The sequence below is a fragment of the Hypanus sabinus genome, chromosome 4 (genome assembly GCF_030144855.1).
Source record: "Hypanus sabinus isolate sHypSab1 chromosome 4, sHypSab1.hap1, whole genome shotgun sequence".
In the NCBI taxonomy this organism is placed as follows: domain Eukaryota; kingdom Metazoa; phylum Chordata; class Chondrichthyes; order Myliobatiformes; family Dasyatidae; genus Hypanus; species Hypanus sabinus.
In genome coordinates this window covers 151,208,551-151,234,545 of record NC_082709.1, presented here as the reverse complement: position 1 = coordinate 151,234,545, position 25,995 = coordinate 151,208,551, and the positions used below count along the sequence as shown (strand labels likewise).

General features: G+C 40.6%; 1 protein-coding gene across 12 annotated transcripts in view; it reads right to left on the bottom strand.

Annotated features, from left to right (window-relative positions):
- spag17 (sperm associated antigen 17) overlaps window positions 1-25,995 on the bottom strand; it is a 319,560-nt gene that overhangs the window by 273,711 nt on the left and 19,854 nt on the right. For all 12 annotated transcript variants that reach the window (XR_009511839.1, XM_059968399.1, XM_059968400.1 and 9 more), the window contains 5 exons: window positions 23,431-23,571; window positions 22,670-22,729; window positions 12,689-12,820; window positions 7,837-8,014; window positions 53-244 (listed from right to left, as the gene is read on the bottom strand). Coding sequence is in view for 11 of the 12 variants with exons in the window: in XM_059968399.1 (XP_059824382.1) it covers window positions 53-244; window positions 7,837-8,014; window positions 12,689-12,820; window positions 22,670-22,729; window positions 23,431-23,571 (703 nt within the window). In the remaining variant the exon portion in view is untranslated. The remainder of the gene's footprint in view (window positions 1-52; window positions 245-7,836; window positions 8,015-12,688; window positions 12,821-22,669; window positions 22,730-23,430; window positions 23,572-25,995) is intronic.

Below are 25,995 nucleotides of genomic sequence, written 5' to 3'. Positions count from 1 at the left end.
TCAGACTATCTTGTCTGCATCCCAGTTATTTATGAAAGAGCAAGTAACAGACCTTCGGGTGAATGAGGGGGTTGCATCTCAGATTCATCAATATCCAGCTGCACAATATTCTTATTCATTTCATAACTGATTCTTATTACAGCAGATATATTAATTCCGAGTTCTCCCAACATGAGTAGGAATTGAAGATTCTGAAAACCTTGTATTATGATGTAGTGTTGAGGACCATCATCTGGTTCATCATCTGTAAAATAAAAGAAAATGTTATTATCACAGTCACCCCCACCCAGCTTTCTGAAGATCTTATATCATGCATTATTTCTCAAAAGCAAAAGAATTATCACAGCAACACACACAAAATGCTGGAGGAACTCAGCAGGACAGGCAGTGTCTATGGAAAAGAGTACAATTGACGTTTTGGGCTGAGTTTTGGGCTGAGGCCTGCTGAGTTCCTTCACCATTTTGCGTGCGTTACTTGGACTTCCAGCATCTACAGATTTTCTCTTGTTTGTGATAGAATTATCACAACAGAATGTTACTGAGTAATAATTTACAAGATTGGAAAGGGTTTCAAATAGACCTGATGTAGATAGAGAATTTAAATTCACTTAAATAATTAAACCTGAATTTTAAAAAGGTAAGTCATCTGGTTCACCATTTAATTTTTTTCTTTGGGGAAGGAAACCTGTCATCTTTAGCTGGTTGTCCTTTAACTGCCTTCTGAAAAGGACTTGAAAATTTGTATTAAACTATTGTTTACAAAACAGCTGTGAGAAAATTATGTTTAAGATCATTTGACATGAGATAGGCTCAACATAGGATCAACATTTCAATTGGACAAGGGCATAACAAATTATAGTGGATTCTACAAAGTGCATATAGTCTTTATCATTTTCTGAAATAATTACTTTAAATTATGATCCATTATTGAGTAGGATAAGAATTAATTTGGATAAGTGGGGGGTACTACGACTGACACTCTGGGGTAAAGTCAATGTAGTTAAAATGGTCATAGCACCTCAGTTTAACTATCTTTCTATGATGCTTCTTTTAAATATTTCAGATTTGATCTACAAGCAATACAACAAAATTATTAGTGACTTTCTATGGGATAAGAAGAAGCCCAGAATTAAAATGAGTAAGATGTGTATGTCCAGGGACATGGGTGGGCTCAGTCTACCAGACGTCAGGGCATATAAATTAACCTTTGAAATGACCAAGTTAGCTAAACATTGGGAGAGGGCTTATGTTGATTTAGATTGGGTGGTTATAGAACGGAGCTTGGCTGCACCAATTCTCCCCGTAACATTCCTGCACAACATGTGGAAAACAAGACTAATCTAAATCCTATACTATTTCACTCAAGGAGTGTGTGGAGTACAATTCACAAAGCTTGTAAAATGTCACATTTAAATTGGTTATACTCCTTGCTCTGGAATAACCCTGCGATATGTATTGGGAAAAGAATGGTGTACTGGAAAGAATGGAAGATTAAGATGTAAATACAGACAGTGATCTCTATGAGAATGGGATTTTTATGTTGTATGTGGATTTGCAAAGGAAATATAACTTTACAGATAAAGGGAATTTCTGGAAGTATTTACAAATAAGACATCGTGTTAGTAGCATATTCAAGCATGGTGACCCACAAAGTAACCCTTTAACTGAATACTTTACACTACCACAGGAAGTTCATAAAGCATCAGTGTTTTAGAAAATGTTCAAGCACTCTGTGGGTGAACCGTGTAACAATCTCAAAGCAGTAGGGCAGAAGGATCTTGGAAGTGATATTGAAGATAATGAGTGGTCAAATATCTTAACAAATGTGGGTAGACATATATTAGGGAAGCAAGAGGGAAATTTATTCAGTATAAGATATTATTGAACACCAACTAGACTCTACAAAATGGGGATTGTTGATAATCATTTATGCTGGAAATGTAAAAATGAGGTGGGCACATATTTTCACATGATTTGGGAGTGTTCCATGGTTCATCCATTTTTGTGTAAAATTCTTCATTTGTTGGGGAATTGGTCGGGTCCTATAACGCCCTTGTGCCCACGGCTTTGTCTCCTGGGTGATAGGACACTGATATCTAATGTAAACAATGACAAATTTACTATTTTAAAGGTGGGTCTCATCACAGCTGCAAGAATAATATCACAAGACTGGAAAAAACGCAGACGTCCCACTGTGAGGGAATGGAATGAGGAAATGGTTAAGATTTCAGCAAATGAACACATGTTGGGGAGAATTAACAGTGAGGGAAAAGTGCAAGATCAATTTTGGTTGTATGTTAATTTAAACTTAAATTAGAAGTTTTTTTCTGTTTCTTAGTTTTATATGTTTTCTTGTCATGGGATGGCTGTATAAATATGCTGTACTGTATCTGCTCTATGATATGCTGTGCTGTTCTGTAAAATAAGAATAAATAATAATAAAAAATTGAATTACAAAAAAAAAGAATGAAGAGCTGAAAACTGGAACTGAACTGAACTAATTAGTCAATATTACCATTTTCAACTTTTGATCACTAACATCTGGAAAAATGTGCTGTACTCTAGTTTACTCAAACAATTAGGCACACGTTACATCTATGAGAGCTGTATTTACTACTGAACAAATTATAATTTTTAGCTCACAGCAAAGCTTCATCCTTATTAATTTCTGAGTATGCACGGGAATACAGTCAGGAAGGAGTGACCCTGGAGCCCTCTTTGCTGTCTCCCGATCGTTTGGAGTCTCAGAATCTCATAGCATGGAATCCTCCTGCTGATGACCAAATTCAGCTATGAATCACTGATATTTCATGTTGAACACAGCTTGGAAGGAGGTACAGAGGTAGCAAGAATGCAGAATGTAAATCTGATTCCGGGATACTATTACTAATTAAGCCAGCAGAATCTTGAAAGGACCTCGGCTGAAGATTGTGTTTACAGCAGCCGGTGAACTAACAAGTCCTCTTAGGTCAACCAGACAAGGATGTATCTTGCTGTGATATCACAGACAAATGTGACCACCACACAGTAATGATCTGAATGCTACGTTTATATTGAGGGTACTCTTCATCATTTCATGTACTCCTATCACTAGGCTAAATGTGAAAAAAATAAGAATGGACTGTAGCTCAAAACGGTCCATGTATCAGAAGTAGAATAGTAATCCATGACTTTGGCAATATCACCATGTTGATCAACCTCGTGCAATTAAATGAAGAAGATAGAAAAGTATGCTGGGAGAATCATTGGATGACAAACTGGTGAAGCTGCAACAAAAGACTCTTCTAACACTGTGGAAAATTTCCCAGGTATGTGGTGAACAAGACAGTAAGATGAATCCGATTTATCACCAATTCTCAATCATCAAGAGTATGATGGAACAATGCTTTCAAGTGTAACAGAATCACCATCAACCTGTTTACTAACGTTTGATTTAGACCATAAGATACGGAGCGGAATTAGGCCACTTGTCTCATTAAGTCTGCTCTACCATTTCATCATGGCTGTTCCATTTTTTTTTCTCAGTCCCAATCTCCTGCCTTTTTCCCATATCCCTTCATGCCCTGACTAATCAAGAATCTATCAATCAATGCCTTAAATATACATAAAGACTGAGGCAACAAATTCCACAGATTCACTACTTTCTGGTGAAAGAAATGCCTCCTCATCTCCATTCTAAAAAGGATGCCCTCTATTCTGAGGCTGCATCCTCTGGAAGAATTTAGGAAGATAGGAAAAATTTAGGAAGAACTAGACAACTGGGTGACAGTTGGGGCACCCTTTGAGAGAAAGGTAGTGCAGTCTGATGTGAAGTGCTTTGGAAATTAAAGAAGAAAAACTCAGTTTATTAATGAAGAAAGACACGTAGCAAGGCAAATATAGCTCCTCCTCATTTAATGAAGGACACTTTTGATGGCAACATTTCTGGTTGATCTGGTTGTGCCTTTTGTTGTCATTCTGGAGATGTGCAGTCCTTTCATCCACCGTCTCTTCATCTCTTCTACTATTTGTTCTTTGTCTCTGATCCTGGAGACGTGCATTTCTCAGCTCCTTTGTCTCTTCTTCTCTCCTCCTTCTGTGCCATTCTGTCATTCTGGAGATGTGCAGCCCTTTCACCACCCCCCCCCCCCCACCCTCGTCTCTTCATCTCTTCTGCTGTTTGTTGTTTGTCTCTGATCCTTGAGTCATGCAGCCCTGGCCTCATCTGATTCTTGTTCTTTCCCTCTTCTTACTGCTTTGGCATCATCACTTGACCATAATGTCCCCCTTCTCTTTCCACGCGGCATAATTAAGCTGATCGTTATTTTTAACCTTAATACTGAATATAAGATACGAACCAGTCTCCAGGATGTTGATTATTGTGGTTGTGGTTGGCGCTCTCCTAAATGGACGTGATATAGTCACCGCTGTCCTTTGACAATGGCAAAGGGTATGATGGGTGTTTCAAAGTACTTCATTACAATAAGATTTAATTATCTCTTATTGACGGGTGGCAGTTTGATCTGACCTAATCCTGCACATGCTGATGGTGATCAGCAGAAAGTGACCGCTCGAAATAGAGCAGCCCGCCCTTTTGCTCCACTTGGTGTCGCTGCTGAGATTGGCCGTGTGCAAGTGTCATGGCATTGCGTTACAGATTCCATTAAAGCTGGAATCGGCTCGTGTTGTGGAAAGCAGAGCCTGTTGATTTACGAGTAAGCAATTTTATACTAATATATAACCCTGAACTTTGCGTGCATTCTGAAAGTTAGCGCATTTTAAGTCGATTTAGTCAAAAAAGGTGCCGCTGTAATATTTGGGCTAATTGGAGGTCACAAACAGACCAACAGAGCATGAGAGTTCTAGTAGTATATAGATATCATGAGTCAGCAGGACTTGTCACAGCTTTCTTCAAATGTAGATGAAAGAACTTCAGCACTGAGGTGAGACTACCTAAAATTTGAACTAAATGTGACATGAAATTTTAGTTAAATGTACTGTAAGAGCAATACATCAGTAACTTCGCCAACTAGAGTCAAAGTCTGCACAAACGCTCATTATTAAAATTACTAAAGGTCAATCAACTCAGCCCTGAAAATTGAGTTCTTCAGATCAGTGCCCAAATCTCAAACATCCTTAACTGATACATTTTCATCTTTCCCTTCATCAGATGCTCAGAAGTAGATTTATTTATTAATTACTGTTCAGTTCTGTTCCAGTTTTTAGTTACATTTTTTCCTCATGAAATTGTCTGGCAATAATTTCATTAACCTGAGCTATAAGCTGTTAACTTTTTAATATTTATAAGTTTTAAAATACTGCAATTGATAAGTCCATAAGGCATAGGATCACAAGTAGGCCATCTGGCTCATTGAGTCTGCTCCGCCGTTCAATTATGGCAAATCCTTTTTTCTTCTCCTCCTCAACCCCAGTTCCTGGCCTTCTCCCCGTAACCTTTGATGCCATGTCCAATCAAGAATCTATCAATCTCTGCCTTAAATACACCCCAACGACCTGGCCTCCACAGCTGCATGTGGCAACAAATTCCACAAATTCACTACAGTTTGGCTAAAGAAATTTCTCTGTATTTCTGTTTTGAATGGGCACCTGTTTATCCTGAGGCTGTACCCACTTGTCCTACACTCTCCCACCATGGGAAATATCCTTTCCACAACTACTCTGTCTAGGCCTTTGAAAATTCGTAAAGTTTCAGTGGAATCTTTCTGAATTCCAGTGAGTACAGACCCAGAGCTATCAAATGTTCCTCGCATGATAACTCTTTCATTCCTGGAATCATCCTTGTGAACCTCCTCTGGACCCTCTCCAATGCCAGGACAGCTTTTCAAAGATGAGGGGTCCAAAACTGTTCACAATACTAAAGCTGAGGCCTCACCAGTGCCTTATAAAGCCACAGCATCCCATCCTTGCTCTACTATTCTGGAGCTCTTGAAACCAACACCAGTGCCTTATAAAGCCTCAGCATCACATCCTTGCTCTACTATTCTGGAGCTCTTGAAATGAACACCAGTGCCTTATAAAGCCTCAGCATCACATCCTTGCTCTACTATTCTGGAGCTCTTGAAATGAATGCTAACTTGGCATTTGCCTTCCTCATCACTGACTCAACCTGCACAAGGGTTCACAAGACCCTTTGATTTTCAGATTTTTGGATTTTCTCCCTGTTTAGAAAAGTCCGCACTTTTATTTCTACTATCAATACTCAAGCTGAGGCATCACCAGTGCCTCAGCATCACATCCTTGCTCTTGTATTCTGGACCTCTTGAAATGAATGCTAACATGGCATTTGCCTTCCTCATCACCCACTCAACCTGCAAGTTAATCTTTAGGGTGTTCTGCAAAGGACTCCTAAGTCCCTTTAATTTTCAGAGTTTTGGATTTTCTCCCCATTTAGAAAATAGCCCGCACATTTATTTCTACTACCAAAGTGCATGACCATGCATTTTTCAACATTGTATTTCATTTCCCACTTTCTTGCCCATTCTCCTAATCTGTCTAAGTCCTTCGGCATCCTATCTGTTCCCTCAACACTACCTGCTCCTCCACCAAACTTCATATCATCTGCAAACTTGGAATCAAAGCCATCTATTCCATCATCTAAATTATTTATATACAGCATTAAAAGAAGTCATCCCAACACCGACCCCTGCAGAACACCACTAGTCACTGGCAGCCAACCAGAACAGGATCCTTTTATTCCCACTCACTGCCTCCTACCAATCAGCCAATGCTCTAATAATGCTAGTAACTTTCCTGTCATACCGTGAGCTCTTAAGTTGGTAAGCAGCCTCATGTGTGGCACCTTGTCAAAGGCCTTCTGAAAGTCCAAATATACAACATCCACTGCATCCCCTTTATCTATCCTACTTGTAATCTCCTTAAAAAATTCCAACAGGTTTGTCAGGCAGGATTTTCCCTGAAAGAAACCATGCTGACTTAGTACTATCTTGTCCTGGGTCACCAAATATTTCATTACCTCATCCTTAACAATTGACTCTAACATCTTCCCAACCACTGAGGTCAGGTTAACCGGTCTATAATTTCCTTTCTGCTGCCTTCCTCCTTTCTTAAAGTGTGGAGTGACATTTGCAATTCTCCAGTCCTCTGGCACCATGCCAGAGTCCAATGATTTTTGAAAGATCATTTCTAATGGCACAACAATCTCTAACACTACCTCTTTCAGAAACCTAGGGTGCAGTTCATCTGTTTCAGTTGACTTAAGTATCTTCAGGTCTTTCAGCTTTTTGAGTATCTTATCTCCTGTTATAGTAACTGAACCCACTTCTCTTACTTCACATACTACAACATCAGGCATACTACTAGTGTCTTCCACAGTGAAGACTGATGCAAAATACTCATTTAATTCATCAGCCATCTCCTTGTCCCCTGTTATTATTTCTCCTGCCTCATTTTCTAGCAGTCCTATATCCATTCTCATTTCTCTTTTATTTTTAAACATACTTGAAAAAACTTTTACTATCTACTACCCATAGTAAAAAAACTCCTACTGTGATGTAAATATTAGTTGGTTTATGTTCCCTCAACGAATCTGACATTGACCAGGAAAATCAAATAAGAACTGTATTCTTTCTCCCAATGAAAACAGTGAATATTGCTGCATAAATGTAACTATTTGATGCATTGAGGTCTATACCTCCAACCCACTGAACTGCTAATGCAATGTGGCAACTAGATATCATATTCTCAATACCAAACAAGGATAAAGTGTGTTCAGCAACAAAAAAGGAGAAATCCATACTCTAATTTACAACAGGATTATTTTCTCTTAATTTTCTAAATCATTTTCTACAAGGCTTAAAATTATTAATGGAGACTTACTTATGCATCTATCTATAACCTCCACTTCACCCCGCTTTAATAGTTTAGTAGTCTTTTTGGCAACTGGTGGTTCAGGAGATTTCTTTTCTACTTTGCCTTTTGCTTTGCCTGCAGACTTTTTGTCAGTTTTTTTCTTGCCAGCACTTGGTAACACTGTTGCCTCTGCTTCCCCCGTGGGCTATAAAAAGTAAAACAAGAAAGAAGTGAAATGGATTAAAATTCCAAAATATCTTTGATAGCAGGTTACCATAAAGCTCTGACATTACCTGCACCACGTTACTACTTGTATATTGTTTATTATTGGTAAATGGATGTGACATTTATAAATAGAGTTAATTAATGTTAAATTAGCGGAAATAAATTGTCACTTGAGTTGAGCTTTGCGAGCGTCATGTGAATAATCAGCACAGGAGCCAGGGCAGGGCAAGGGGTAATTCACCAGAGGGTGCTATTGTCTACCATCATTGAATGAATAGCTGACCTTAAATGCTAACTGATCTGGAGATATGGTGAAGATATTGTGCACATCCCACAGCATATAGGAGTCCCACTTCATTTAGATAATAGACCATTCTTTCCAGTGTATACCCTGGTGTTAACTCCAGTAAGATAGTTCTTTCACCATGGCAGCAGTAGTATGAATTAAGTTCTTCTCCGGTTATAATACACTTGCTGTTCCCAACTCCAAAACTAAAATAAATTAATGTTCTTGCTTGTGCCTTAGGATCAGCCAAGCTGAGTCTACTTTCAGTTGTCATAATTAGCATTTTAAGCATTCCTCATGCAAAGCAGTTCATGATCAATAACTACCGCAAGTTCACATATGTCTCCAGCCTACAATCTTATAAACAGAAAGTAGCTTGTGTAAACACCAAAGCAGACAAGAAACATTAATAATAGAGTTCATAAGTATTATGCATCTTTATATACGGTGGATGTATCAGATGAGATGATTTGATGAAGGGCTCTCAAAACCCCATCAGAAACCCTAGTGTTTCATGCAAGTCCTATTTTTCTACCTCGAAGTATCAGCATACAGGGAAATGCAATACAGTCTGCAGCACCTTTGATCCTATAGATACTTATGTACATGACCTACTTTCTACAATATCTTGCTTTGCATATCTTTCCCATGAAGGGAGTGATTACTCCTTTTGTCATATTGAGCTTCAGTCAACTCTTATATGGTGGTCTACATCTCACGTAGTGTCAGTGCTTAAAATTTGTCATTAGAGATATTTTCAGCGTCATAGGTTGAAAACCGATGATGATCTAATTGAATTATGCAATGTGAGAACTTAAGGCATAACAATAGATAATCACAAAAGAAGAGGCTTGCATTGTTTGTAAAGGATGTGATTCTTCTGTATAAATAGCTAGAACAAATTTCAGCTGAATAGAACAGACACAAGATGAAAATATAATTCAAAATGAGCAAAAGCATTTAATCCATCTAAACTCATCCATCTAAGATTCTAACGTTGCTTGCTTGACTTGCTCAGTATCTTTGCAATACAGCATATTCATTTTATCTAATTTTCTATCAAAAGGTGAAATAATATGTCTCTGCAGTTCCTATATATATAGTTCCTATATCAAACAATCTGATGCATTCAACCAGAACTTTTAATCCTTTCCAGTTTCCTTCCTTCCTTCTGGATCATTTTAACTGGACAACTAGAGGACTAGAGGAAATGTTTTCCATTCTCAAACAAAGCTTCTGATAACTTAAAATAAAGATTGCTTTACATTTTCTTGACATAATTTTTTTAGACCATAAGACATTGGATTAGAATTGGGCCAATGAGTCTGTTCTGCCATTTCATCATGGCTAATCCATTTCCTTCTCAATCCCATTCTCCTGCCTTCTTCCTGTAACCTATCATGTCCTAACTAGTCGAGAACCTAGTCATATTCTCCTTAAATACACCCAAGGCCCTGGCCTCCACAGCCACCCACGGCAATGACTTCTACAGATTCACCACCCTTTAGCTAAAGAAAATTCTTCTCACCTCCCTTTTAAATGTACATCCCCTTGTTCGGAGGCTGTACCCGCTGGTCCTAGACACCCCCCTTATAGGAAACATCCTGTCCATATCCATCCTGCTAGGTCTTTCAACGTTTGATAGATTTCAATGAGATTCCCCTCATTTTTATAAATTCCAGTGAGTACAGGCCTAGAGGCATCAAACACTCTTCAAATGATAACTCTTTCACTCCTAGAATCATTCTCGTGAATCTCCTCTGAACCCTCTCCAATGTCAGCACAATCCTTCTTAGTCAAGGGCTTAAAACTACTCACAATACTCTAAATGAGATCTCACTGGTGCCTCATAAAGCCTCAGCATTACTCTTTTTATATTATTGTTCTCTTGAAACAAAATGCTACGTTGTATCTGCTCTCCTCACCAACTCAACCTGTAAGTTAACTTTTCCGGAATCCTGCAAAAAGACTCCCAAGTCCCTTTGCAGTTCAGATTTTTGAATTCTGTCCCCATTGAAAAAATAATCTACACTTTTAATCCTTCTACCAAAATGTATGACCATACACTTCTGTATTGCATTGGTCTTTTCTTTGCCCAATCTGTCTTAAGTCCTTCTGCAGCCTCTCTGCTTCCTCAAAACTACTTGCCCCCTCACAAATCTTTGAATCATCTGCAAACTTTGCCACAAAGCCATCAATTCTATCATCCAAATCATTGATATACAACATAAAAAGAAACGGTCCTAACACTGACCTCTGCGGAACACTACTAGTCACCGATAGCCAATCAGAAGAGACTCCCTTTATTCCTACCCTTTGTCTCCTGCCAATCATCTAATGCTCTATCCATGCTAGTAATACTATATATAGTCTCTAATTATTTTAAGCAGCCTCAGGTGCGGCACTTTGTCAAAGGCCTTCTGAAAATCCAAATACACAACATCCACCAATTTTTCTTTGTCTATTCTGCTCAAAAAATTCCAACAGATATGCCAGGCAAGATTTTCCCTTAAGGAAACCATGCTGACTTTATCATGTGCCTCCGCAAAGACCAATCCTTAACAATCAACTCCAACATCTTACCAAACACTGAAGTCAGGACATTTGCAATTTTCCAGTCCTCCAGAACCATGCCAGAACCCACTGATTCAAGAAAGATCATTAATAATGTCTCCACAATCTTTTCAGCTACCTCTTTCAGAACCCCGAGGTGTGGTCCATCTGGTCCAGGTGGCTTATCTACTTTCAGACCTTTCAGCTTCCCAAACACCTTCTCCCTATTAATAGCAACTATGCTCATTTCTGCTGTTTGAGACTTTCGAACCTTCAGCAAATTTCTAGCATCTTCCATAGTGACAACTGATGCAAAATACTTATTCAGTTTGTCTGCCATTTCCTTGTCCCCCATTACTACTTCTCCAGAGTAGTCTAATATCTACTTTCGCCTCTCTTTAACTCTTCACATATTTGAGAAAAACTTTGTATTCTCTTTGACATTATTGGCTAATTTAATTTCATATTTCATTTTTTCCCTGCTGTTGTTTTTTTAAAGTTTCCCAATCCTCTAACTCCCCACCATTTTTTGCTCTATTATGCGTCCTCATTTGTTTTTATGTTGGCTTTGGCTTCCCTTGTCAGTCACTGTTATGTCATCCTTTCTTTAGAATATTTCTTCTTCGTTGGGTATATCTATCCTGTGCCTCCCAGGATTCCTCCCAGAAACTTCAGCCCCATTGCTGCCCTGCTGTTATCTCTGCTAGTGTCCTCATCCAATTAACTTTGGCTAGCTCCTCCCTCATGCCTCCATTGTATTGCTTCTCCCTCTCAAATTGCAGAGTGAATTCTTACTTACTATGAACATTGGCTCCCAAGGGTTCCTTTACATTAAGCTTCCTAATCAAATCCAGTTCATTCCACAACACCTAATCCAGAATAGCTGATCCCTTAATGGATTCAACAAGTTCGTCTAAAAAGCCATCTTGTAGGCATTCTACAAATTCGCTTTCTTCTAATCTTATTCCATATACTCTGTGCATTCAAATATAACAATTTCAGTCCTGTATTCATCATCCTTTTTGATTTTGTTTCTCATCCCACCAAATGCAATTTTGCCCAGTCCTTCCTGACAATCTCCCTGTACACTGCCTCTGCTTATATACCAGCTGCCCCATCCCCTTGCCAAATTAGTGTAAATCCTCTCCATCAATTCCAGCAAACCTGCCTGAAAAGATTTTGGTCCCCCTCAGGTTCTGCTGTAACTCATCCCGTTCATGCTGGTCATACCTTCCCTAGAAGACATCCCAATGATCTAGAAATCTGAAGTCCTACCCCCTGCAGCAGTTCCTCAGCCATGCAGTCACCTGCTAAATCATCCTATATTTAACTTCACTGATGTGTGGCACAAACAGCAATCCAGAGATTATTACCCTTGAGATCCTGAATTACCAGTTTTCTACCTTGCTCCCTTAAGACCTTCTCCCTTTTCCTACCTATGTCACTGATGTCAATATGTACCAAGACTTCTGGCTGCTCACCCTCCCCCTTTAAAATGTCATGTACCTGATCCGAGATGTCCTTGACCTTGGCACCCGGGAGGCAACATACCATCTGGCTATCGCACCCACAGAATCACGTGCCTACTACTCTAATTATAGAATCTCCTATCACCACTCAGTCCTCTTCTTCCCTCTTCCCTTCTGAGCCAGACCATCAAATTCAGTGCCAGAGACCCAAGTTGCTGCAGCCCCCCTCCCCCCCCCAGTTGGTTGACAACCACAATAGTATCCAAAATGGCATTCTTATTATTGACACAAAAGAATAATAAAGTATTATTTTAAAACAAAAGGAAACAAAATAAAACAAGCTTACTTTATTTTCAAACCTCCTTTTTTGGAGGTCTTTCTGTTTAATGCACAAGATCTGGAACTTGATCAGTTTACAGATCAATGGCAGTGGAATCTCTTCTCCTTTATCCAGCAATGCCCATGCTGCTTCTGTGATCTGAAGAGTCCAAAAAATACAGTTGAAATAGTAAAACTGAAATGAAGACATGCATTTGCAGAGACAGCTTCTTGCTGTTTAAGGATGTCCCAAAGTGATGCCCATAAAGCTATAATCTACAATTATGATCATTCCTGTTGTACAGCCATGGCATCATGCAGTTATGGTATGCCAGTGGCTACACTTCATTGGAAGTTTGAGGAGATTTCGTTTATCATCAAAGAATAACAAGAATTCTGATTGGTTGCATTACTGCCTGGTATGGAGGCTCCAATACACAGAATTGAAAGAGACCACTGAGGGTTGTAGACTCAGCCAGCTCCATCACACACACAAGCCTTTTCACCAAGGACATCTTCAAAAGGCAGTAGCTCATCACCTGGGGCTTGTCCCTTCATCAACGCTACTATCAAAAAATGAGATAATGATAGAGATCTACAAGATTATAAGGCTAGCAGGAAGGAGTTTAAGAATGAAATTAGAAGAGCCAGAAGGGGCCACGAGAAGGCCTTAACGAGCAGGATTAAGGAAAACCCCAAGGCATTCTACAAGTATATGAAGAGCAAAAGGATAAGATGTGAGAGAATAGGACCAATCAAGTGTGACAGTAGAAAAGTGTGTATGGAACCAGAGGAAATAGCAGAGATACTTGATGAATACTTTGCTTCAATATCCACTACGGAAAATAATCTTGGTGATTGTAGGGATGATTTACAGTGGATTGAAAAGCTTGAGCATATAGACCTTAAGAGAGAGGAGGTGCTGGAGCTTTTGAAAAGCATCAAGTTAGATAAGTCTCGGGGAATAGATGAGATATACCCTAGGCTACTGTGGGAGGCAAGGGAGGAGATTGCTGAGCCTCTGGCAATGATCTTTGCATCATCAGTGGAAATGGGAGAGGTTCCAGAGGATTGGAGGGTTGCAGATGTTGCTCCCTCATTCAAGAAAGTGAGTAGAGATAGCCAGGAGATGATAGACCTGTGAGTCTTACTTCAGTAGTTGGTAAGTTGATGGAAACAATCCTGACTCAGGATTTATGAACAGTTGGAGAGGCATAATATGATTAGGAATAGTCAGCATGGCTTTGTCAAAGGCAGGTCATGTCTTATGAGCCTGATTGAATTTTTTGAGGATGTGACTAAACACATTGATGAAGGTAGTAGATGTAGTGTATATGGATTTTAGCAAGGCATTTGATAAGGTGCCCCATGCAAGGCTTATTGAGAAAGTAAGGAGGCATGGGATCCAAGCTGACATTGCTTTGTGGATCCAGAACTGGCTTGCCTACAGAAAGCAAAGAGTGGTTGTAGACTGGTCATATTCTGCATGGAGGCCGGTGACCAGTGGTGATCAGGGATCTGTTCTCTGACACCTACTCTTTGTGATTTTTATAAATGACCTGGATGAGGAAGTGGACGGATGGGTTAGTAAATCTGCTGATGACACAAAGGTTGGGGGTGTTGTGGATAGTGTGGAGGACTGTCAAAGGTTACAGCAGGACAGCGATAGGTTGCAAAACTGAGCTTAGAAGTGGCAGATGTAGTTCAACCCAGTTAAGTGTGAGGTGGTTCATTTTGGTAGGTCAAATATGATGGCAGAATATAATATTAATGGCAAGACTCTTGTCTGTCTGGAGGATCAGAGGGATCTTAGGGTCTGAGTCCACAGGACACTCAAAGCTGCTGCGCAGATTGACTCTGTGATCAAGAAGGCATATGGCGCATTGGCCTTTATCAACCGTGGGAGTGAGTTTAAGAGCCAAGAGGTAATGTTACAGCTTTATAGGACCCTGGTCATACCCTTCTTTGAGTACTGTGCTCAGTTCTGGTCACCTCACTACAGGAAGGATGTGGAAATTACAGAAAGGGTACAGAGTGATGCACCATCAATAACTCACTCTGAGACGTAAGGCGAGATATCGGCTTTTATTGACTGGAAGAAGGAACAAGCAGTGAGTGACCACCATACTACATCCTGGAGGCCGGGCTCAGGCCTTGATCGCCTTTTTACAGGGGTCTGTGGGAGGAGCCACAGGAGCAGTCAGCAGGGGGCGTGTCCAGACAGGTATATGTAGTTCACCACACAGAGGCAATTTATAAGGAAGTTGCCTGGATTGGGGAGCATGCCTTATGAAAATAGGTTGAATGAACTCGGCCTTCTCTCCTTGGAGTGGCAGAGGATGAGAGGTGACCTGATAGAGGTGTATAAGATGATGAGAGGCATTGATCATGTGGATAGTCAGAAGCTTTTTCCCAGGGCTGAAATGGCTAACACGAGGGAACAGTTTTAAGGTGCTTGGAAGTAAATACGGAGGAGATGTCAGGGAAAAGCTTTTTTTTAACGCAGAGAGCAGTGAGTGCGTGGAATGGGCTGCTGGCGATGGTGGTGGAGGCGGGTACGATAAGGTCATTTAAGAAACTCCTGGATAGGTACATGGAGCTTAGAAAAATAGAGGTAACCTTATGTAATTTCTAAGTAAGTACATGTTTGGCACAGCGTTGTGGGCTGAAAGGCCTGTTTTATGCTGCAGGTTTTCTATATTTCTATGTTCTATCAGGGAGGAGATCCAGGAACCTAAAGACCTACACACAACGCTTTCCCACTACGATCAGAATTCTGAACAGTTCATCAACCCATGAACTCTACTTTGTTATTTCTCTTTTGCACTATTATTTTTATTGTACCTTATACTAATTTTTTATGTCTTGTATTGTATTGTGACAAAGCAACAAATTTCATGACATACAGTATATCACACTGTTCGGAGGTAGTCACACCGAAAAGACAGGAGGTAGGCAAATGGGGGACAGTCAAGAGAGGCAGGGGGAGCAGACAGAGAGCAGAGCACCCCTGTGGCCGTTCCCATCAACAATAAGTATACCGTTTTGGATACTGTTGCTGGGGATGACCTACCAGGAACAAGTTGCAATGGTCCTGTCTCTGGCACTGAGGTTGGACCCTTGACTAGGAAGTGGAGGAGGGAAGAGAAGAGAGCGGTAGTGATAGGGGATTCTATAGTCAGGGGGGCAGATAGGAGATTTTGTGGGGAAGATCGGGAGTCTCGGATGGTATGTTGCCTCCCTGGTGCCAGGGTCTGGGACATCTCAGATCGGGTGCAGGTTATTCTCAAGAGGGAGGGCAAGAACCCAGATGTTGTGGTTCATGTAGGGACCAATGACGTGGGTAGGATGAGTGAGGGGGTCCTGCGTAGTGAGTTCAGGGAGTTAGGTGTGAAGCTGAAGGGCAGGACCTCCAGGGTAACAATCTCAGGATTGCTACCTGTGCCATGTGCGAGTGAGGCAAGGAACAGAAGGATTATACAGATTAATACGTGGCTGAGAGGATGGTGCAGGAGGGAGGGCTTCAGGTTTTTAGGTAATTGGGCTTTGTTCCAGGGAAGGTGGGATCTGTTCTGATGGGACGGTTTACACCTGAACTGGAGCGGTACTAACATTCTTGCAGGAAAGTTTGCTAGTGCTGCTTGGGGGAGGGGGGGGGGAGTTAAACTAAATTTGCAGGGGGCAGGGATCCAGAATGTGAGAGAGGATAGCGAGATGAAGAACAAAGGACAGGTGGGGACTACACGGTTCCGGAATATTAAGTGTGTAGTAGAGAAAGGTGAGGCGGAACAAGTGATAAGGAGGACACATGTACAGAAGGATGGTCTGATGGAACATGGAGTTAAATGTGCAGAAAGAATAAGTAAATTTAGGAAGGACAACAAAATTCAAGGGGCATATAGCCCGATGGGAGTTCAGGGTGCTGGGTTAAGCACAATAGGCAGTGATTTAAGCAGAGAGAGGAGAAATGGGCTAAAAATTCTATATCTGAATGTACGAAGTGTCAGAAATAAGGCGGATGAGCTTGAAGCTCAGGTGCGAATGGGTAACTATGATGTTGTTTGGATAACGGAGACATGGCTGCAGGGAGATCAGACCTGGGAAATGAATGTACAAGGGTATACGTGCTATCGTAGCGACAGAAATGTGGACAGAGGGGTGGGGTGGCCCTGTTGGTGAGGAATCAGATTCAGTCCTTTGCAAGGGGGGGGACATAGGATCAGGAGAAGTAGAGTCTGTGTGGATAGAACTGAGGAACAGTAAGGGCAAAAAGACCCTAATGGGTGTTGTCTACAGGCCCCCAAACAGTAGCATGGATATCGGGTGCAAGTTGAATAGGGAGTTAACATTGGCATGTGGCAAAGGTAATGTCGCAGTAGTTATGGGGGATTTCAACATGCAGGTGAACTGGGAGAATCAGGTTGGTGCTGGACCCCAGGATAGGGAGTTTGTAGAGTGCCTACAGGATGCATTCTTGGAAGAGCTTGTACGAGAGCCGACCAGGGACAAGGCTATTCTGGATTTAGTGTTGTGTAATGAACAGGATTTGATAAGCAATCTTGAAGTAAAGGAGCCATTAGGAGGTAGTGACCATAATATGATAAGTTTTTATCTGCAATTTGAGAAGGATAAGGGCAGATCGGAGGTGTCAGTGTTGCAGTTGAACAAAGGAGACTATGGAGCCATGAGGGAGGAGCTGGCCAAAGTTAAATGGACGGATATCCTCGCAGAAAAGACAGTGGAACAGCAATGGCAGGTATTCTTGGGAATAATGCACAAGGTGGAAAATCAGTTCATCCCCCGGAGAAGGAAGGATTCAAAGGGAGGAAAGGGGCCACAGTGGTTGACAAAGGAAGTCAGAGATTGCATAGCATTAAAAAAAACAAGTATGACAGAGCAAAGGTGAGTGGGAAGACAGCTGATTGGGAAATTTTTAAGGAACAACAGAACTTAACTAAAAAGGCAATACGGGGAGAAAAAATGAGGTACGAACGCAAGCTAGCCAGGAATATAAAGGAGGATAGCAAAAGCTTTTTTAGGTATGTGAAGAGAAAGAAGATAGTTAGGAACAATGTTGGGCCCTTGAAGAATGAATTGGGTGAAATTGTTATGGGAAACAGAGAAATGGCAGAAGAATTTAATAAGTACTTTAGATCTATCTTCACTAGGGAAGACTCAAGCAATCTCCCAGATGTATGGATGGGCCAAGGACATAGGGTAACAGAGGAAATGAAACAGTTTGACATTAGGAAGGAAACTGAAGGCTAACAAATCCCCAGGTCCAGATGGTCTGCATCCTAGGGTACTAAAGGAGGTGGCTCTGGAAATTGCGGATGTATTGGTAATCATTTTCCAATGTTCCTTAGATTCAGGATCAGTTCCTGAGGATTGGAAAATGGCTAATGTTATCCCACCTTTTAAGAAAGGAGGGAGGGAGAAAACAGAGAACTGTCGTCCTGTCAGCCTAACATCAGTAGTGGGGAAGATGCTAGAGTCCATTATTAAAGATGACATAGTGGCATATCTAGATAGCAGTGAAAGGATTGGGCCGAGCCAGGATAGATTTACCAAGGGAAAATCATGCTTGACTAATCTACTGGAGTTTTTCAAGGATGTAACCAGGAAGTTAGACAAGGGAGATCCAGTGGATGTAGTGTACCTCAATTTTCAGAAGGCATTTGATAAGGTCCCACATAGGAGATTGGTGGGTAAAATCAGAGCTCATGGCTTTGGGGGGGAAGATTTTGACATGGATAGAAAACTGGTTGGCAGATAGAAAGCAAAGGGTAGCAGTGAATGGGTGTTTCTCGGAAAGGCAGGTGGTGACTAGTGGGGTGCCACAGGGCTCGGTATTGGGACCACAGCTGTTTACGATTTACATCAACAATTTAGATGAAGGCATTGAGAATAACATCAGCAAGTTTGCAGATGATACTAAGCTGGGTGACAGTGTGACATGTGATGAGGATGTTAGGAGAATTCAGGGTGACTTGGATAGGCTGGGTGAGTGGGCAGATACTTGGCAGATGATGTTTAATGTGAATAAGTGTGAGGTTATCCACTTTGGGAGTAAGAACAGGAAGGCAGATTATTATCTGAACTGTGTAGAGTTAGGTAAGGGAGAAATACAAAGAGATCTAGGAGTCCTTGTTCATCAATCACTGAAGGTGAATGAGCAAGTGCAGCAGGCAATGAAGAAGGCTAATGGAATGTTGGCCTTTATTACAAAGGGATTTGAGTACAAGAATAAGGAATTCCTTTTGCATTTGTACAGGGCCCTAGTGAGACCACATCTGGTGTACTGTGTACAGTTTTGGTCTCCAGGGTTAAGGAAGGACATCCTGGCTGTAGAGGAAGTGCAGTGTAGATTCACAAGGTTAATTCCTCGGATGTCCGGACTGTCTTACGCAGAGAGGTTAGAGAGACTGGGCTTGTACACGCTGGAATTAAGGAGATTGAGAGGGGATCTGATAGCAACATTTAAGATTATTAAGGGATTGGAAAGATAGAGGCAGGAAATATGTTCCAGATGCTGGGAGAGTCCAGTACCAGAGGGCATGGTTTGAGAATAAGGGATAGGTCATTTTGGACAGAGTTAAGGAAAAACTTCTTCTCCCAGAGAGTTGTAGGGGTGTGGAATGCACTGCCTTGGAAGGCAGTGGAGGCCAATTCTCTGGATTCTTTCAAGAAGGAGCTAGATAGTTATCTTATGGATAGGGGAATCAAGGGATATGGGGACAAGGCAGGAACCGGGTATTGATAGTAGATGATCAGCCATGATCTCAGAATGGCGGTGCAGGCTCAAAGGGCCGAATGGTCTACTTCTGCACCTATTGTCTATTGTCTATCAGTCATAGTAAACTGATTCTGATTCTGACCACAAAGTGAATGCTAGAGTAGTTATAGAAGCTACATGTTATACAGGCAAAAATGTTAGAAGATGTAAAAGAGACTGCAAATGCTCGATATCTGGATAAACACACACAAAATTCTGGAGAAACTCAGCAGGTCAGGCAGCACTTATGGAGGACAGTGAACAGTCAACATTTCAGGTTGGGACCCCTCATCAGGACTGGAAAGGAAGAGAGCAGAACTCAGAATTAAAGAGAAGCTGGGAGGTGATAAGTGGAGAAGGCAAAGGAATCTGTTAGGGAAGGACTAGGTTGGGAGCTACCAGAAGTTTGAAAAAATAATATTTATGATACAAGGTTAGAAAATACCAAGATAGAATATAAGATGTTGCTTCTCCAATATGTATCTGGCTTCAACATGGGTGGAATAGGTTGTGGATAGATGCGTCAGAGTGGAATTAAAATGGCTAACATGGTTGGCCATCAGGAGATTCCAGCCATTATGGCAGATAAGGGTGCTGAACGAAGTTAACCCACCAATTTCTGCTGAGTCTCACCAGTGTAGAGGAGGCCGCATGCGGAAAATAGGATACAATAAGATTTTCCAAGATGGTGGCGCGACGCAGCTTGCAGCGGCCACTCCAGAACTGATTATCTGTTATTTGTGAAGTGGGGTACCGTGCGCAATCATAATCGATTGAAAATGGATGTGGGAGCATGGAGGAACATCGGGAAATCTCCAGGAAGACCTTCTTCATTGCTGCTGCTGCTGTGAGGTCCGGGACTCTGCTGGGAAGAACAGGCCCCCAGTCCTTGGGGTCGCATTGCCGATGGCCGTTGGTGGGGCCATCTTAATACGCTCGGCAGAGGATGGTGGTCGGAGAAGCTGTGCCGGAGGGGATGGCCATCGGCTCGGAGGTTCGACGGACTCGGAGTCCACTGCGGTCAGGTCGCTTTCATTGTGTGCTGCGCCTGCGAGGCCGAGTCGGGCAGCGCCGTGGAAGTCATTAGCGGGGGTATGCCATTCTGCCACCGGTGTGGAATGGCAAGTTTGTCGGGACCCTGGGGACTTGTGGAAGCTGTGTGGTGATTTCTTTTGAACTTATAGTCCTTTAACATCTTTGCACTATTTTTACTGTGCCCATGGTCTGTTTTTTTTTATCAATTATGCTATTGTTTGCACTGTCGTAACTATATGTTGTAACTATGTGGTTTTGTGCAGGTCTTGTAGCTTTAGTTTTTGGTCTTGTTTGTCTGGTGGATTTGGAGCTCCTTTCTGGGGAACGCACTAAGACGGTAGCGTTATATTAATACGCAGCAGCCTCTCCGGACTCTGGACTGGGGATTGCCAAATGTAATATGGATTTTCTGCTGTAGTCTGTTTTGTCATATGCTTTTGTGATATCATTCTGGAGGAACGTTGTCTCATTTTTTAACTGCATTGCATTTGTGGTTTCTAAATGACAATAAACTGAATCTGAATAAATGACATAGATGGATTTGCATGTGAAATGTTGCCAACTATGGGAACACTCCCCAACTCTATCTCTGCTACAATGACAAATGCATTGATGTTGCTTCCTGTACCCATGGATGTGCTTGTCAATTTCATCAGCTTTGTCTCCAACTTCCAATGCACCCTCAAATTCATTTGGTCCACCTCCAACATCTGTCTTGATTTTTCTATATTCTGGTAACTACTCCCTACTGTTACTCCTTCCCTCTTGTTTTTCTGTATCATTGTGGCTCTGTCACCTCTTTTCTTTCCTCTCCTCACCCTCACAACCTACTCATCAACTTCACCTTCCTCCTTCTGGTTCCTCACCTGAGCTTTAATTCCACGGTTTATTGTCCTCTCTTAACAGAATCCTTCTTTTACCCTTTGTTTCCCCCACCTGTCAACCCACAGCTTTTCACATTATTCCCTCCCTCCCCCACCACACTCTCCTGTCTTTCCATTCTCACCTGGATTCACCTGTCATCTGCTCCTCCCCTCCTTTATCATTTTATTCTAGCTTCTGCCGCTTTCCTGTCCAGTCATGATGAAAGGTCTCACTTTGAAACATTGAATGATCATTTTCCTCCATAGATGGATCTTGTGATTAGATTGAAAGATATTGCCTTTAATTTTCTAAATATTTAAGAAATATTTATCACAACTAATTTGATACTGGATTACAAATTGGTCTGATAAAATGGATTGAATAAAGAGGTCAAGAAAGCAGGTACAAGGTTGGGATAGTGTCATTGTCTTTGTCTGGATCCTGATCATACCGTTTCAGAGGAGAGAGATTATGACATTAAGACCCCTGGGTCCTCCAGATGGAATAGAAATGCAAACTGACAAGGAAAGATGTTATCAAATATCTCCCACAAGTTTGTTAACTATTTTTATCTGCACATCAAAGTCACATTAATAAATGTTTTATCTTCTCCTCAATGGAGGTGTGACTTACATTTGAATTATTACCGATACAGATGCCATTCTAAAAACATATTTTTAAAAAGGCAGAGGGTACTCAATTTAGAAAATTATAAATTTCAACACTTCTAAGATGTACAATGAAAAAGTCAAAAGAAATATGAATGCCTTCTATGTTATGCTTGAACCATTTCAAAAGGTGGTGAGTCTTCAAAAATCTTTGCTCCTGGAACATTCACCATAATGAGAAGAGCAGCCAAAGACAAAGAAGGACTAAGTGCAAGCAGTCTAACCTTGGACACAGCAGCACTTGTTCCTAATGATTCAATGAAAGTGGGCTTTCTTGCTTAGTGTGCTGTAGAAACTGGTCTGATCAGTCATTAACATATCCACAGAACCAAACCAACCAGTGTCTTATTACCTTTGCACTTAAATCAGAACAAAAATGGCAAAAAAATGCAATTTGCATCACTTCAAATTGTATTTAACTGTTTTTTTTTAAATCAAAAGACTGCTGAGGGTTTAATTCAAAATCTGCTGAGAATTTTATATGGAACAGTGATAAAATGTTCTATTCAGCAGCACTTTGCTTTTGGGAAAGGTCAATGCTTTATAAATAATGTTCATAACGAAGAATCACTATACTGCTAATTTAATATCCATAGTTCTCTTCAAAACTGTTTTTTTCCTAAATCTATTTCAAAATATTTGAAGTTGCTGATACAGAAATTATTACCTCATAAAACATAGGAAGATCATTTGCCTTCTGTTTCTTTGGGTCTCCAAGTTCAGAGATCTGTAAAAACAGAGCAGTTGCAATGTACTGTTAATCAGAAAATATATTCAATCCTTTTTCAATTCTTCTGTTGTTTACATGCTTTTTTCTCTCTCATATAGAAGATTTATATTATCATGATACTTGAATAAAAAGTAAACAACTTACAAGTACCATAATTCTCTGTTTTCAGCAAGAGTACTTCTGAGTTCCAAACTTGGAATAACTTCCCTATTGTAACTCTTTCATTGTCTTACTTTATGATCTGATAAAGCACTTCCAAATTTTGCAAAATTGCAAAGAGTTAGCACCAATTGAAGAAAGATTGAGCCAGCTACAGTTCTTTAACAGGGCTCTCCTTTGTTATTATCAAGATGTATATCAGAGAGGAAAGAACCATACTTAAATCCGTTATATTCCCCTCTATAAAGGATTAAAATATGGTCCTTTCCCTCTGACCTAAGCTAATACTAGGCTGCATTGGAGGTCTATCTTTTAAAGACAGGCATTCACTCTGGACAGCTTTCTTCCAATTTTATCTCTTTTTCTGCAAGTGCAGCTCTATTTCAAAATTGTGAATGGAAGTAAACAAGGTTTCACTTAAATGGAAATACAACACTACTACTGCTTGCATCGCATTGCCTTGTTATTAATCTGCATTTTAACCAAATAACAATATGAAATGAATTCATAACATTATAACAATGTGCACTTGCACATACCTGCTTCATTGTTCCTTTCCAAGAAATTACGCTGAAAAGTTTACGCAGTGGGACATTGATAGCTGCCGACAGAGCATCAAGGAATACCTCATTCTCTAGCTTCTCACCAACTGCAAAATAAATAGTTGGCTTCCACTGGTCCTGTATCACCAAGGAAAACAGTGTTAGAATAAAAAGTCATCAGTTTCTTTCCCCAGTCTGCTTCATACAACCCTCATCCTCTGTACTCTTTCAGGCAAGGTATTATAGGTTAAATGCTATGACTTTTTCCACTTTCATGTTTCTTAAAGTACTGAGGAGTTCCTCACCTTAAGCTTTCACCACAGTCAAGGCATCAGTCCATGACATTTTTGCCAGCTCTAGCTTAATTCTACTACCTTACCTTTCAAACGTTAATTCCTTCTGATGGTGCTGCCCACTTTTAACCATCCTTATTATATCCTTTGCATTCCACAGCAGCTTCCAACTCAAGTGAAGGAGAAACCAGATTTAATTGGACAGATTGTCATCAATAGTTTATCTGGGCCCTTTGAGATTATGAATGTGAAAACTCCTACCCATTGGATATCTTGCTTTTCTCATTTTACTCTATTTATAAGGGAAAGATGTGAACTTTACCTGTTAAGCCAGTTCCTTGGAATCTTCAATATATTATTACCCAGAACCTATGCTACAGCCTAATTCATAATTTTGGTGGATTCCCACCAGAACAGCTGCAGAATAGCACAACTTTCTTGAGGTAGGTTGATCATGTTGCAAAATGTTACAAATACCCATATATACATTCCTACTAATTGAAAAAAGTAGGTAAATTGAGCCAGAAATCCTTAAATAATGACATTTTACATAAATTATGAATAGCTGAACTCACACTGATTTCTTAAATGTTATTTCAGCAATCATCCCAACTCAAAATTCACGATAATGTCAAATCTTCCATTGTTTTAAGGTAATAATTACTTACAAAAGAAACAAAAGGGCAAATATAAAAATAGGACAAAGTATACTTTAATTAACAGAAAATGGAAAGTCAGTGCTGAAATTCCATCCTTTATTTGTAAAAATTGTATAGATCCTAATCGTAATTATTTCAGAAGCCATTTAAAGGAGGCAAAGACTCAATAGTTAGAGGAATAGACAGGAAAATCTGTGTCCACAGAAGAGACAAGAAGATGACGTGTTGCCTCCCAGGTGCCAGGTCAAGGATGTCTCTGAGCAGGTGCAAAATACTCTTGGGTGAACAGACAGAGGTCATCATACATGTTGGTACAAAAGACAGATACAAGGGACGAGGTCCTGCAGAATGAGTATTGAAGGTTAGGTAAGAAGCAGGACCTTGATGGTTGTGATCCCCATACTATTTTTGGTGCCATGTGCAAGCAAGGGAGGGAAAAGAACACTCAGTTAAATGTATTTATTTCAATGCACGAGGATTAACAGATAACTAAGAAAATGGATCGGCTCTGGGTACTGGATGTCATAGTGATAACAGAAACATGGCTTACAGCAGGAAAGGATTGGCAGCTCAGTGTCCAGAATACAGATGCCACAGGCTTTACAGAGGTATAGATAAGCAAGGAAGGGAGGAGTAACAGCAGTACTTAGAGATGACATCCTTGGACTATCATGAGTGGATCCGTTGAAGATGATAAAAAGATTAAGAATATACTTGAGGGAAATTGGGAGGGCAAAGAAAGGGTATGAGATAAACCTGGCAGGTAAGATTAAGGAAAATCCCAAGAATTACCACAGCTATACAATAGGTAGATATACAGCTACTGCACAATGTAATGATGGGATGTGTATAAACAGTATATGCAAAACAAGCTTTTCAGTGTATTTCCGTACAGGTGACAATACTAAACCAATTCAATTCCAGTATATTAAACATATAAAACTAGCAAGGGAGGAAGTAGGTCCTCTTAAAGATGTGTAGGACCACTTATGTCCTGAGCTACAGTAAATGGCTGGGATTTTTAAATGACTATTTCTCCTTAGTGTCCCCTGAGGGCCGATCCAAGGGCATCCTTGGACTTTGTAGGAGACTAGAGAACAATTTATGTAGACCCTTGTGGAGTTTATCATAGTTGGTTTATCATGGCCACTTGTAAAGTTCCTGAAAACTGGAAGACAGTTAATGTTGTTTCGTTGTTTAAGGAAGGTAGCAAATAGAAGTAAGGAAACTACAGGCCAGAGAGCCTGACATCAGTGTTCGGCAAGTTACTGGAGTATATTCTGAGGGACAGAATCTACCAACATTTGGATAGACAATCAACAGCATGGCTTTGTGTGTGGGAAGTTGTGTTTGACAAATCTTAAGAGTTTTTTGAAGAAGTAACCAGAAGGGTAGATAAAGGTAGGGCAGTGGTTGTTGCCTATTTGGACCTTAGCAAGGGCTTCAACAAAGTCCTGCAACAAGGCAGCTGGACACATGGAATCCAGGATTTTTAAATTACAGATGTTGTTTTTCCCATTTACGTTTAAAGGAGGGAAGCAAAATCACTCAGGACAATATTGCAAAAAATGTGGTGATCAACACTCATGCTATGATACCCATAATAAAAC